This window comes from Haematobia irritans, chromosome 4, assembly GCF_050003625.1.
Source record: "Haematobia irritans isolate KBUSLIRL chromosome 4, ASM5000362v1, whole genome shotgun sequence".
Lineage (NCBI taxonomy): Eukaryota > Metazoa > Arthropoda > Insecta > Diptera > Muscidae > Haematobia > Haematobia irritans.
Window position 1 is genome coordinate 175,363,957 of NC_134400.1, and position 16,393 is coordinate 175,380,349.

Sequence of the window (16,393 nt, forward strand, 5' to 3'; positions counted from 1 at the left end):
CAGAGACCAAATGTTCATTTCGATTTACTTGAAATATTTAAGATTTTAGCATTGTGTACCAAATTTAGTTCAAATTGGTATAGATTTGGATATAGCTCCCATATATACGCCTGATTTGGGGTAATATGGTAGAAAAGTTCATCTTTTTTTATACCGATTTCAACGAATTTTACTGCAATTGATTTTATATTACACAGAAGAAAGATCGCTCGATATGGCCAAATTTTGTCCCAATCCCGACAATTGACCATCTATCTTGGTGATGAAATTTAGTCAATATCCTTGTGAAATCACCACTGCTAAAGTGCAAAAAAAATTCCTCAAATTGTCCTATACCTCCAATACATGGGTATCGCCGGATAAATCATAAATGCACTTTTGTGCAATAAAATTTCGTTTCAGGGCTTTAGCCGATTTAAATTTAAAATCAAGTGATTTTGTAGAAGTTTAAAAATGTTTCTCCACATCGGTTCTGATTTAAATATTTGTATATGGGAATGTAAATGGCTCCCAACAAATTTGAAGGAGTTGAGATGGTATCAAAAATTGTAGTCTACATAGTGGTGAAGGGTATAATATAGTCGGCCACGCCCGACTTTAGACTTTACTAACTTGTTTTTAATTAATAATGATGCATACCTCCAATACATGGGTATCGCCGGATAAATCATAAATGCACTTTTGTGCAATAAAATTTCGTTTCAGGGCTTTAGCCGATTTAAATTTAAAATCAAGTGATTTTGTAGAAGTTTAAAAATGTTTCTCCACATCGGTTCTGATTTAAATATTTGTATATGGGAATGTAAATGGCTCCCAACAAATTTGAAGGAGTTGAGATGGTATCAAAAATTGTAGTCTACATGGTGGTGAAGGGTATAATATAGTCGGCCACGCCCGACTTTAGCCTTTACTAACTTGTTTTTAATTAATAATGATGCATTTGTTTAGGGATTGCGAAATGCAATATGCAATAAACCCTAACATTGGTTGAGGTGTTGCCCTGGTTTGTTGTCCTTATATTATTCACTTGCAGCCATAATTTAATAATTTCCAAAGGACACAATTCAATGAATACTTAACAAACAAATTTTATTGGCAAAAAAAAGTTAATGAACTAACAAAATAAATATTCCACATAATCTCTGAATTTAAAATTAATAAAAAATATATATACACACACATATACAAAAATCGTATTTGTAAATAAAATGTGTATATGTTAATAGGAAATATAATCTTACTACATACTTATTCCATAGTATGGTAATCGATCTGTTTTTTTGATGGTTTGACTCAAATTATTTTACAATAATGATGTCACAGACACAAATTAATACAAGCTTATATAGAAAATATTTCCACATTTAATTGAGGTAATAACCTTAAATTGATACTCGCGACAAACTATAACTGTTGCCTCAATATACTATGGTTTAAGAGTAGCGATATAATTTGCTATAATATTTAATAGAAATCTCGTTCGTTGCTGCCTTTATTGCTTCTATCCTCATAGTCGATGTTGTAGTCTCTATTCCTTCTTTGTCTTCTTTTTGTAAATGCAGGCTGCCAATAACACAGATGAACTCAAAAATGTTGAAATCAGGAAATTCGATAACAACATCCAATCGTGGGATTGTACATATACTGTGTAGATGCGAGCTGCAAATTTAAATATTACCAAATTTAATTTACATGTTTCATTAATAAAAATGTCTATATAGAAAGACTTTACTTACTCATATTGGTGAAGGCTGATAGGGCCCAAGTCATGCGGCTTACCGAACTAGCATCTTTTGTGCGCAAGATAGCAATCAATTGTAATACTTTGCTTGTGGCGCCAATCGGAGTACAGAAGGGCTAAAATTCATATGATTTTTTTTTTAATTTTGTGTTTTTTTGTTCATTATTCAAGATGAAAAGCAGTTGTGCATGATTTGGGTATTTCTAATGTTGAATGGGTTTCATTTATATGAAGGTTGTAAAACCTAGCTAGGGTATCAGAAAATGTCGCTAAAGAAAGCTATAATTGGCGCGGGGATAAATTCAACAATGAATTTATTTATCTTAAAAATTTTAAATCATATAAAAAAATAAACTTATAAAGACAACCTATATGGCCCATCACATTTGCCTTTATAATGACTTAATGAGAATTTTAATAAATATAAAACTAGGCTCGTTGTGAATAGGCTAGTTCGTTATGTGTTTGGAGTCAAATGGTAAGTGGAAAAGTAAAGGAATTTCAGTGTTGACGATAATAGTTCACTTCGAAATTTCGTGTTCTTTTACAAGGTTATCGTGGAGCAATGCCCGCCTTGCATACAAAGGGTCAAGGATTCAACCCCAGTTTCGAACAAACACCAATGTAAAGCATAAAAAGGAGGATATAAAAAGGAGGATCTTTATCATTCAGCTAAACATAGAACTGGGCAACACTCAGTGATGAGAAGATCAGTGCTATCACAATGGACTGAATGAATGTCTAAGTGAGCTGCTATCATACCTAACCTATTAGGCATTCTTATATACTTTTGTCTTTAATATCTATATTCAATTTATGAAATGCCTTCTTTGTATGCAATATTTGTAATTGACTATCGCGGGAATGAGTGGCAGTTGAATGATTAGAATTGCTTTTAAAATGTATTGGTTTCACATGACATCATATGTCAGTGCATATGTACAGGTTTTTTTTTTTTTTTTTTGTTTATGACATACATATGTATGTACTGCGTTTTTTATATCCATTTATATAAAAGAAATTAACTTTCAATATAATGTAACTATAGTGTCCTATAATGTATGACATATACATATAATAATTCTTTCACAAACAGCAACACCTTACATTCTACTGTTTCATACATTAATGTTATTTCGAGCACTTTAATAAAGGGCAACCACACAGTGGCAGCATATCCTGCGAGGACATGGCCAACAAGAGGGGACGAAGTTTTGGGCTTTGAGCTATAAGTACAGGTGCCAGTAATATGAGGAATTGAGTGATTAAAGAAATAAAATTTTGACAAAATTTTCCATAGAAATAAAATTTTGACAAAATTTTCTATAGTAATAAAATTTTGACAAAATTTTCTATAGAAATAAAATTTTGACAAAATTTTCTATAGTAATAAAATTTTGACAAAATTTTCTATAGAAATAAAATTTTGACAAAATTTTCTATAGAAATAAAAATTTGACAATATTTTAAATAGAAATAAAAGTTTGACAAAATTTTCTATAAAAATTGATAGTTGATAGTTTTGCTGCAAGTGGATGATGCTGATGAGGAATGTGGTAATTCCGAAACGTGCGTCCATCCAACCATCTTGCAGTCTATAGGGCTTTGCCCAAAGTTTTGGGCTTTGAGCTATAAGTACAGATGCCAATAATATGAGGAATTGAGTGATTAAAGTCCCCAGTTCGGGACATATCTTACGCCTTGTTAAACCTCTACATATCCTGTATTCCACCTACCATGAACAACACCTACATTGTATTTTATTTCAAAGAAAGTAGAATACATCACTGTGATATATACATTTTTGTAGTCATTTCAATTTTTCGTGACTCGCGTGTGAGTATTACAAATAACATTTTGACAAAATTTTCTATAGAAATAAAATTTTGACAAAATTTTCTATAGAAATAAAATTTTGACAAAATTTTCTATAGAAATGAAAATTTGACAATATTTTCAATAGAAATAAAATTTTGACAAAATATTCTATAGAAATAAAATTTTGACAAAATTTTCTATAGAAATAAAATTTTGACAAAATTTTCTATAGAAATAGAATTTTGACAAAATTTTCTATAGAAATAAAATTTTGACAAAATTTTCTATAGAAATAAAATTTTGACAAAATTTTCTATAGAAATAAAATTTTGACAAAATTTTCTATAGAAATAAAATTTTGACAAAATATTCTATAGAAATAGAATTTTGACAAAATTTTCTATAGAAATAAAATTTTGACAAAATTTTCTATAGAAATAAAATTTTGACAAAATTTTCTATAGAAATAAAATTTTGACAAAATTTTCTATAGAAATAAAATTTTGACAAAATTTTCTATAGAAATAAAAATTTGACAATATTTTAAAAAGAAATAAAAGTTTGACAAAATTTTCTATAAAAATAAAATTTTGACAAAATTTTCTATAGAAATAAAATTTTGACAAAATTTTCTATAGAAATAAAATTTTGACAAATTTTTCTATAGAAATAAAAATTTGACAATATTTTCAATAGAAATAAAATTTTGACAGAATTGTTTAAGAAAGAAAATTTTGACAAAATTTTCTATAGAAACAAAGTTTTGACAAAATTGCCTATAGAAATAAAATTTTTGACAAAATTGTCTATGGAAATAAAATTTTGACAAAATTTTCTATAGAAATAAAATTTTGACAAAATTTTCTATAGAAATAAAATTTTGACAAAATTTTCTATAGAATTAAATTTTGACAAAATTTTCTATAGAAATAAAATTTTGACAAAACTTTCTACTGAAATAAAATTTTGACAAATTTTTTTATAGGAATAAAATTTTGACAAAACGTTCTACAGAAATAAACGTTTCACAAAATTTTCTATAGAAATAAAATTTTGACAAAATTTTCTATAGAAATAAAATTTTGAAAAAACTTTCTACAGAAATAAAATTTTGACAACATTTTTATAGGAATAAAATTTTGACAAAACGTTCTACAGAAATAAAATTTTCACAAAATTTTCTATAGAAATAAAATTTTGACAAAATTTTCTATAGAAATAAAATTTTTGCAAAATTTTCTATAGAAATAAAATTTTGACAAAATTTTCTATAGAAATGAAATTTTGACAAAATTTTCTTTATTTAAATATACTTTTTAGTAGGAGATTCCCTGTGCAAATAAAAGATAAAGACAAATCAACTTTGTCATACAACTATGTTTGCTATGAATGTCCAAATATGTTACTTCTTACTCTAGATCCGAGTCGTTGTGTAACTATGTAATCTTACGCTAACAAAATGGCCAGCGCTTTGTTACAGCAACAATCAAATTATTATACCCTCTTTGATGGAAGGTATACAAATTGAAGTGATACAAAATTATGTAAGATAGTAAAATGTTTTAATGGCTCGGAAGTTTAGAATAAATTTCAAAACCAGTTTCAGTAATACTTCCGCATTTGGGGAATCATAAAGTTTTTGAAATCTCACACATGAACAAATATGTACGAATATACCCACAATCAAGTTTTCTTTTTGCTAACATTAAATGATGCCCATCAAAAATAAGGTACGATTTAGTTTTGTAAATTGATAATAAAATGAAAGCATACTAATGATATGCTAAAGAAACATGTTCATGTCTTCAAATATGTGTAATATGAAAGACAGCACAGAACCTTATCGGCGAAGAATATTATTTCTTGGATAAAAATTGACTTATTAATCAATCAAAGAAAAGTGAACATATTCTGAAGGGCAATTAAGATATTTTTCTATTTTTTTACAAATTTTAAACTACAAGTGTTAAAAGTCATTATATTTTTTTTTAATAAAAATTGCAACAATTTAAATATTTCAATTATTGGTTAAAGTAATATTGGCCTAACACGAAATTAATGATGCAAACATAAATAAAAAATAGAAATTTTCAATTTAGCAAAATATTGAGCTCTCTTTGTTTTGTCAATTTTTTAATTCATATTCTTCAAGTATAAAAAATGAGCTTGCGATGTTTTCTTTTTATTTAGAGAATGTTTCATTCTAAAAAAAAATTGTCTAATTTGGCTCAAAATCTACTGGAAGTGGATATAAAATCCCTTTTTATAAATGACAATTGAAATCTAGTTAAAGTTGATTTTGAAGTGTAATCTGAATGAATATGGAAATGTCTATCAAGTTATTTTGTGGGTATGAACATGCATATATTTAACGAGACAAACAAAATAAAATATAGTAATGTGGGCAAATAAATATAAAAACCCGTCTTTTACATAATATCTTCTGAATTTTACTTACCACCAAAAATTGCAAAATGACCAAGGGGAATAACTTCAAATATATCAATGTGGCAATGATCACATAAAGAACTGCAATGACCTTTGTTTTAAGGCCCAGTAAATTTTGATACTTGAATGCGAAATAAATGAGAGCATATTCTTGCAACAACAATATAGGATATTCCATATACGAAAGGAAATCATAACCATTGGTATAGTTGTAGGACATCATTACTGTGTAACTGAACAGTTCTAAGCATAATCCTAGAATACTAATGCCTGAAATGGAAAACAAATTAAATATAAGAGTCATTGTAAAAAAAAAGAGATAGGCTCGTGGACAAATGGATAGTTGGTAATATAAAGATGGCAGCTTGAACCCTCCCCTATTTAAGTATATAAACTAAAGATCTGATTTAAAAGTTTTATCTGTTGATGAGTCCAGAAAAGAGATATAGTTGAGAAATTGCACGAAAGTAGTTTCCCGTTAATACTCACCCAGCAAAAACTAGGTAACCATAACTCATTACAATTTGCATTACCAGAAGTAAAACTCTCATTACACGTTGCATTATATTGCGATGAGTTATAATGACTAACTTATAATGACAATAATAACCACTTCTCAGTAATTTGTGATGATTATTCTCAAAAAATAATGCAGTTGATCGATAATGGCTTAATAAAATATTGAGCTTTTACATTAAAAATTAAAACCAATATTTAATCTAACGTCTAAAATGTTTTCCAAGTATTTTATAATAATGGTGCTTTAAATGAATATAGGTATATTATAAAGCAATTCACGAATTTAACTCACTGTAGCAAGTTTTCTAGTTTAATCTTGGAATTAATTTGCGTTTAATTCATTCTAGGGTATATGCGCATCTAAATTTACATCTCCCCAAATTTCGTTATAAACCGCACATGCATTGTATTTTTTATTATTTTCATAAACTTCATAAAGAAAATATTGTTAGGCCAAAGTTTTTGTTGAGAGTTTTGTTTAGCATAAAAGACACACAACATTTTTTGCCTTGTCCAAAGTAGATAAAATTTTTAATAAAGTTGTTTTATCCTTACAGTTAGGTGATTCGACTTAAAATGGGTATTTATACATGAAAAGCAATTTTGTTGTACTAAGATCAACTTGGCTTTAATAATTCTAAAAAACTCTTCAAAATTAATGAAATTGTATTTAAATTTGTTGACTTTTGGTTTCTAGCAAATCTAAACAGGATTAAAGAATAGGAGATGTCTTTTAATACTTCATTTTAAAGTCGTTTTTACATGAAACATAGCATTTGAGTTATCATTAAAAGGTTTCGAAAGGACTCTGATGGCACATGAAATAAAAATTTTTTAAAAATCGAAAAAGTTCAAATTCGTCTCCTAGTATCTCTTCAATTCCCGTTTTCTTTGTCTCGGAATCAGTACCAACATAATTAATGTAAAGACAAAACCTTTAGAACCGGACAAGCTTTTTTTCTGCGAAGAGAACTACGTTTTATATTATTAAAAAAACATAAGAAGTATTTATTTTCGAGATTAAATGATTACATATTAGGTGATCATATGCTCTTTATACACTACTTATTTCATGGTCGAAGGTATGCCTGGGGTGAAGTACTTTCCTCCTAGGACATGCGTATGTAAATGTAATCCGGAGCGATGCCAATTAATAAGTAGTTATTACTTCTTAAATAGGCTTACCTACAAGATTACCGGGTAATGAGAGTTTTTGCTGGGCAAGAATCAAAATCTGGACATCGCTCTATATGGGGCTACAAAACACCGATATGAAAAAAAAACTAGATAACATATTTGAGGCCCGTCGTCGTCTTCGTGTACATAAAGTCAAATATGTAAATCGATCTATTCTCAAAATATTTTGAGAGCGGCTCTGCGTGAGACCTAGTTAAATCTTGTATAGTTCGATAGTTCAGGATGGAACTAGTTCATTGGAACTAATCACTTTAAGGAACTACGAGAGCTAGTTCCAGCTCTTTCATTAGTTATACAGTTCAGTTTCTTCGTTTTCTTGGGCTTAATGATAGCTTTCGTAAAAATGGTCCCATATGGTTTACAAGCACGGTAGCCACAGTGGGGGGAATTCTACCAAAAAATGATAGATTTTTTAATGTTTGGTAGATTGGTCGAATTCTTGATATTTAATAAATTTTGACAAAATTTTCTATAGAAATAAAATTTTGACAAAATTTTCTATAGAAATAAAATTTTGACAAAATTTTCTATAGAAATAAAATGTTGACAAAATTTTCTATAGAAATAAAATGTTGACAAAATTTTCGATAGAAATAAAATGTTGACAAAATTTTCTATAGAAATAAAATTTTCTATAGAAATAAAATTTTGACAAAATTTTCTATAGAAATAAAATGTTGACAAAATTTTTTATAAAAATAAAATGTTGACAAAATTTTCTATAGAAATAAAATTTTGACAAAATTTTCTATAGAAATAAAATGTTGACAAAATATTCTATAGAAATAAAATTTTGACAAAATTTTCTATAGAAATAAAATTTTGACAAAATTTTCTATAGAAATAAAATTTTTAACAAAATTTTCTATAGAAATAAAATTTTGACAAAATTTTCTATAGAAATAAAATTTTGACAAAATATTCTATAGAAATAAAATTTTGACAAAATTTTCTATAGAAATAAAATTTTGAAAAAAATTTCTATAGAAATAAAGTTTTGACAAAATTTTCTATAGAAATAAAATTTTGACAAAATTTTCTATAGAAATAAAATTTTGACAAAATTTTCTATAGAAATAAAATTTTGACAAAATTTTCTATAGAAATAAAATGTTGACAAAATTTTCTATAGAAATAAAATTTTGACAAAATTTTCTATAGAAATAAAATTTTGACAAAATTTTCTATAGAAATAAAATTTTGACAAAATTTTCTATAGAAATAAAATTTTGACAAAATTTTCTATAGAAATAAAATTTTGACAAAATTTTCTATAGAAATAAAATTTTGACAAAATTTTCTATAGAAATAAAATTTTGACAAAATTTTCTATAGAAATAAAATTGACAAAATTTTCTATAGAAATAAAATTTTTACAAAATTTTCTATAGAAATAAAATTTTTACAAAATTTTCTATAGAAATAAAATTTTTACAAAATTTTCTATAGAAATAAAATTTTGACAAAATTTTCTATAGAAATAAAATTTTGACAAAATATTCTATAGAAATAAAATTTTGACAAAATTTTCTATAGAAATAAAATTTTGACAAAATTTTCTATAGAAATAAAATTTTGACAAAATTTTCTATAGAAATAAAATTTTTACAAAATTTTCTATAGAAATAAAATTTTGACAAAATTTTCTATAGAAATAAAATTTTGACAAAATTTTCTATAGAAATAAAATTTTGACAAAATTTTCTATAGAAATAAAATTTTGACAAAATTTTCTATAGAAATAAAATTTTGACAAAATTTTCTATAGAAATAAAATTTTGACAAAATTTTCTATAGAAATAAAATTTTGACAAAATTTTATATAGAAAAAAAATTTTGACAAAAATTTCTATAGAAATAAAATTTTGACCAAATTTTCTATAGAATTAAAATTTTGACAAAATTTTCTATAGAAATAAAATTTTGACAAAATTTTCTATAGAAATAAAATTTTGACCAAATTTTCTATAGAAATAAAATTTTGACAAAAATTTTCTATAGAAATAAAATTTTGACAAAATTTTCTATAGAAATAAAATTTTGACAAAATTTTATATAGAAAAAAAATTTTGACAAAAATTTCTATAGAAATAAAATTTTGACCAAATTTTCTATAGAAATAAAATTTCGACAAAATTTTCTATAGAAATAAAATTTTGACCAAATTTTCTATAAAAATAAAATTTCGACAAAATTTTCTATAGAAATAAAATTTTGACAAAAATTTTTTTAGAAATTAGAATTGCACGTAGCTGGAACTGTTTGCCTTATGATCTACGAGTCTTTTCTCATTCTAATAACGTATTTCGCCTTAAACTGTTTAATTATTATTCGAATGACATTTGATAACTTTTATCTCAATTTTACTAATATTTGCTTACTATAGGTACCATTTGTCTCTAATACGTACTGCTATTTTTTTTTTAGATTCATATCGTTTGTTATGGCTGGGGGTTCTGCTATTGTATTACAAGTCTAAATAAATTAAATGAAATGAAATAAAATTTTGACAAAATTTTCTATAGAAATAAAATCTTGACAAAATTTTCTATAGGAATAAAATTTTTTCGAAGAAAAAATATGTTTTCATACTAACCACCAAAAATTTATCAAAAATTACAAAATAAGTTTTTTTTTTTTTAAATTTGGTAGATTTTTGATAAAATGTTCTTCAAATTTTGGTAGATTATTTTTGACACTAGTGGCAAGCGTGTTTACAAAGCCCGTAAATTTATTGCCAGATTTGCTTGTTACGTTTTATGAAACCTTTTTTCAATATATGTTATTCAGCTATTTCGTTACTTGCTGTGCGTTGAACTATGAATCAGCTCATAGTCGGAAACAGAGGAAAGTTTATAATTAAGAATTTCACCTAAATCTGAGAAGAAAAGAAGCGGCACTGACATGGGGAACGAAATTTACAAAAGGAACTAAGTAACTAGTTGCTATTACGGAACGGAACTAAAAGGAGCGATCTCTTAAAGGAACTATAATATCCAACTCTAAAATCTTAATTTCAAGTTTCAGTCAAACCGGGGAAAAATTGGAGCTTCATCAAAAATGAATCTGAAGTTTTTAAAGGGATAAAATGTGGATATTGATTCGAGATATACACCATTAGGTGCACAATATTTGGCATATCTTCCATTCACGCAAATCGAATGAAAATTGAGGCACGAAGATGCTATAAAAGTCAAAAGGGAGATTCAGATTATATGGTGGCTACAGGGGCAACCAGACCTTGGCCCTTGAATTTTTTGTTTTGGCACCCATGGAAAATTGTCTTGGCTAGCTAGAGCTCCATAAGGGTACCAATAATGGAAATTCAAACTTTTTTGCAAATGCCATGTTTCGAATAAAACTCTAAACTACAATTATTTCATCTATTTATGAGTCATATAGATGGTACGGCAACAAAAATGATTAATTTTAACATCAATAAAATAAATGACAAACATATTTCCTATTTATACTTTATTTCCGATAAGATGGTGATGTGTATATTACTGAAATGCTATCTATATACAACCGTGATCAAAGACTAGCACAATTTTTTTCCAAAGAAAAAACTTTGTTGTTCAAGAAACTACTCGGGCAAAATACTTTGCCCGCCTCTTCCCATATTTTATGATAAGGGGTCTCATTTTTATAACCGCACGACATGTCAACATATTTGTATACCCCTTAGAGAGTTTTTTAGAAATTCAGAAATGTTATCAGCTATATTGACTTACAATATTAAATCACCACTGAAAATATTTGTATGTTCGACGGAGACAAAAGCATTTGTCCGTAAAATTTTTTTCTAAACCAGAATCCATGAAGGTATGTTAAAAACCAAAAAAAAAAAATATGGACCAAAACCAGAGTATTTTTTGTCAATGGAAGTTATACGCATTCTGGCAGAAATCTAATTTAATTCTAATTTTAGAATTTACGGATTAAGGCACATGACATGACTGGCCAAGAGACATGTGTCAAAGGTCCACAAAAAATACTTTGCCGATATAAATTTCAAAGCGCATTCTGCGATCACACCGATTAGATGGAAAGTTATTTTAAATCTGTAATAATTTGCCCTTTACCAAATTTGCGTAAAACAAATTTTAAATTTGAGTGGGCCTCACTGCACCTACATGGCGTTACATACACATAACTCATATCAGAGGGATAGTGGGGGTAGAATAAAATCATGAATATGTGACCAAAACAATTATACAAAAGTGTAATGTATGATATGTAGGGAATTTCACTGTTCAATTTCCTTACCTTTGGATGACTTGTTCTCACGAATTGTGTTTATTTGAGGTACTTTGATTACCAAACATGATGATACCGTAATTAAACTTAATAAATCTGCAACGATCAAAACGATGCCCTTGTCCAAGTATCCAAGGACAGCTTCACCAAATGTATCCATGATTAACTAGAAAATATTTATATGGAATTTGAATTTAACCGACAATGATCTAAATACGAGAAAAAATATAACTACCTATTTTTATAACTAATAGTACGGTTTATTACAATATATGGGAAATTTATGGCATGGTCGAAGGTATGCCTGGTGTGAAGTACTTTCCTCCTAGGACATGCGTATGTAAATGTAATCCGGAGCGATGCCAATTAATAAGTAGTTATTACTTCTTAAATAGGCTTACCTACAAGATTACCGGGTAATGAGAGTTTTTGCTGGGCAAGAATCAAAATCTGGACATCGCTCTATATGGGGCTACAAAACACCGATATGAAAAAAAAACTAGATAACATATTTGAGGCCCGTCGTCGTCTTCGTGTACATAAAGTCAAATATGTAAATCGATCTATTCTCAAAATATTTTGAGAGCGGCTCTGCGTGAGACCTAGTTAAATCTTGTATAGTTCGATAGTTCAGGATGGAACTAGTTCATTGGAACTAATCACTTTAAGGAACTACGAGAGCTAGTTCCAGCTCTTTCATTAGTTATACAGTTCAGTTTCTTCGTTTTCTTGGGCTTAATGATAGCTTTCGTAAAAATGGTCCCATATGGTTTACAAGCACGGTAGCCACAGTGGGGGGAATTCTACCAAAAAATGATAGATTTTTTAATGTTTGGTAGATTGGTCGAATTCTTGATATTTAATAAATTTTGACAAAATTTTCTATAGAAATAAAATTTTGACAAAATTTTCTATAGAAATAAAATTTTGACAAAATTTTCTATAGAAATAAAATGTTGACAAAATTTTCTATAGAAATAAAATGTTGACAAAATTTTCGATAGAAATAAAATGTTGACAAAATTTTCTATAGAAATAAAATTTTCTATAGAAATAATATTTTGACAAAATTTTCTATAGAAATAAAATGTTGACAAAATTTTTTATAAAAATAAAATGTTGACAAAATTTTCTATAGAAATAAAATTTTGACAAAATTTTCTATAGAAATAAAATGTTGACAAAATATTCTATAGAAATAAAATTTTGACAAAATTTTCTATAGAAATAAAATTTTGACAAAATTTTCTATAGAAATAAAATTTTTAACAAAATTTTCTATAGAAATAAAATTTTGACAAAATTTTCTATAGAAATAAAATTTTGACAAAATATTCTATAGAAATAAAATTTTGACAAAATTTTCTATAGAAATAAAATTTTGAAAAAAATTTCTATAGAAATAAAGTTTTGACAAAATTTTCTATAGAAATAAAATTTTGACAAAATTTTCTATAGAAATAAAATTTTGACAAAATTTTCTATAGAAATAAAATTTTGACAAAATTTTCTATAGAAATAAAATGTTGACAAAATTTTCTATAGAAATAAAATTTTGACAAAATTTTCTATAGAAATAAAATTGACAAAATTTTCTATAGAAATAAAATTTTTACAAAATTTTCTATAGAAATAAAATTTTTACAAAATTTTCTATAGAAATAAAATTTTTACAAAATTTTCTATAGAAATAAAATTTTGACAAAATTTTCTATAGAAATAAAATTTTGACAAAATATTCTATAGAAATAAAATTTTGACAAAATTTTCTATAGAAATAAAATTTTGACAAAATTTTCTATAGAAATAAAATTTTTACAAAATTTTCTATAGAAATAAAATTTTGACAAAATTTTCTATAGAAATAAAATTTTGACAAAATTTTCTATAGAAATAAAATTTTGACAAAATTTTCTATAGAAATAAAATTTTGACAAAATTTTCTATAGAAATAAAATTTTGACAAAATTTTCTATAGAAATAAAATTTTGACAAAATTTTCTATAGAAATAAAATTTTGACAAAATTTTCTATAGAAATAAAATTTTGACAAAATTTTCTATAGAAATAAAATTTTGACAAAATTTTATATAGAAAAAAAATTTTGACAAAAATTTCTATAGAAATAAAATTTTGACCAAATTTTCTATAGAATTAAAATTTTGACAAAATTTTCTATAGAAATAAAATTTTGACAAAATTTTCTATAGAAATAAAATTTTGACCAAATTTTCTATAGAAATAAAATTTTGACAAAAATTTTCTATAGAAATAAAATTTTGACAAAATTTTCTATAGAAATAAAATTTTGACAAAATTTTATATAGAAAAAAAATTTTGACAAAAATTTCTATAGAAATAAAATTTTGACCAAATTTTCTATAGAAATAAAATTTCGACAAAATTTTCTATAGAAATAAAATTTTGACCAAATTTTCTATAAAAATAAAATTTCGACAAAATTTTCTATAGAAATAAAATTTTGACAAAAATTTTTTTAGAAATTAGAATTGCACGTAGCTGGAACTGTTTGCCTTATGATCTACGAGTCTTTTCTCATTCTAATAACGTATTTCGCCTTAAACTGTTTAATTATTATTCGAATGACATTTGATAACTTTTATCTCAATTTTACTAATATTTGCTTACTATAGGTACCATTTGTCTCTAATACGTACTGCTATTTTTTTTTTAGATTCATATCGTTTGTTATGGCTGGGGGTTCTGCTATTGTATTACAAGTCTAAATAAATTAAATGAAATGAAATAAAATTTTGACAAAATTTTCTATAGAAATAAAATCTTGACAAAATTTTCTATAGGAATAAAATTTTTTCGAAGAAAAAATATGTTTTCATACTAACCACCAAAAATTTATCAAAAATTACAAAATAATTTTTTTTTTTTAAATTTGGTAGATTTTTGATAAAATGTTCTTCAAATTTTGGTAGATTATTTTTGACACTAGTGGCAAGCGTGTTTACAAAGCCCGTAAATTTATTGCCAGATTTGCTTGTTACGTTTTATGAAACCTTTTTTCAATATATGTTATTCAGCTATTTCGTTACTTGCTGTGCGTTGAACTATGAATCAGCTCATAGTCGGAAACAGAGGAAAGTTTATAATTAAGAATTTCACCTAAATCTGAGAAGAAAAGAAGCGGCACTGACATGGGGAACGAAATTTACAAAAGGAACTAAGTAACTAGTTGCTATTACGGAACGGAACTAAAAGGAGCGATCTCTTAAAGGAACTATAATATCCAACTCTAAAATCTTAATTTCAAGTTTCAGTCAAACCGGGGAAAAATTGGAGCTTCATCAAAAATGAATCTGAAGTTTTTAAAGGGATAAAATGTGGATATTGATTCGAGATATACACCATTAGGTGCACAATATTTGGCATATCTTCCATTCACGCAAATCGAATGAAAATTGAGGCACGAAGATGCTATAAAAGTCAAAAGGGAGATTCAGATTATATGGTGGCTACAGGGGCAACCAGACCTTGGCCCTTGAATTTTTTGTTTTGGCACCCATGGAAAATTGTCTTGGCTAGCTAGAGCTCCATAAGGGTACCAATAATGGAAATTCAAACTTTTTTGCAAATGCCATGTTTCGAATAAAACTCTAAACTACAATTATTTCATCTATTTATGAGTCATATAGATGGTACGGCAACAAAAATGATTAATTTTAACATCAATAAAATAAATGACAAACATATTTCCTATTTATACTTTATTTCCGATAAGATGGTGATGTGTATATTACTGAAATGCTATCTATATACAACCGTGATCAAAGACTAGCACAATTTTTTTCCAAAGAAAAAACTTTGTTGTTCAAGAAACTACTCGGGCAAAATACTTTGCCCGCCTCTTCCCATATTTTATGATAAGGGGTCTCATTTTTATAACCGCACGACATGTCAACATATTTGTATACCCCTTAGAGAGTTTTTTAGAAATTCAGAAATGTTATCAGCTATATTGACTTACAATATTAAATCACCACTGAAAATATTTGTATGTTCGACGGAGACAAAAGCATTTGTCCGTAAAATTTTTTTCTAAACCAGAATCCATGAAGGTATGTTAAAAACCAAAAAAAAAAAAATATGGACCAAAACCAGAGTATTTTTTGTCAATGGAAGTTATACGCATTCTGGCAGAAATCTAATTTAATTCTAATTTTAGAATTTACGGATTAAGGCACATGACATGACTGGCCAAGAGACATGTGTCAAAGGTCCACAAAAAATACTTTGCCGATATAAATTTCAAAGCGCATTCTGCGATCACACCGATTAGATGGAAAGTTATTTTAAATCTGTAATAATTTGCCCTTTACCAAATTTGCGTAAAACAAATTTTAAATTTGAGTGGGCCTCACTGCACCTACATGGCGT

The 16,393-nt window shown here is 26.4% G+C and overlaps 1 protein-coding gene across 1 annotated transcript; it reads right to left on the bottom strand.

Annotated features, from left to right (window-relative positions):
* Positions 1–1,063: 1,063 nt before the first annotated feature.
* Positions 1,064–12,274, bottom strand: LOC142234357 (solute carrier family 66 member 3). The gene is made up of 5 exons (XM_075305482.1): positions 12,219–12,274; positions 11,993–12,149; positions 6,018–6,277; positions 1,737–1,857; positions 1,064–1,659 (listed from the first exon to the last, which is right to left on the bottom strand). Exons 2-5 carry the CDS (start codon positions 12,141–12,143, stop codon positions 1,529–1,531), a joined length of 663 nt encoding a protein of 220 aa, XP_075161597.1. The 5' UTR covers positions 12,144–12,149; positions 12,219–12,274; the 3' UTR covers positions 1,064–1,528.
* Positions 12,275–16,393: the final 4,119 nt, after the last annotated feature.

Excerpts from the sequence above, each read along its gene's own strand:
- LOC142234357 (XM_075305482.1), bottom strand. The coding sequence starts at position 12,143 with ATGGATACATTTGGTGAAGCTGTCCTTGGATACTTGGACAAGGGCATC. Across the intron at positions 1,858-6,017 it reads TCATTTTGCAATTTTTGGTG|CCCTTCTGTACTCCGATTGG; the intron begins GTAAGTAAAATT and ends TATGAATTTTAG. Across the intron at positions 1,660-1,736 it reads ATCAGCCTTCACCAATATGA|CTCGCATCTACACAGTATAT; the intron begins GTAAGTAAAGTC and ends TTAAATTTGCAG.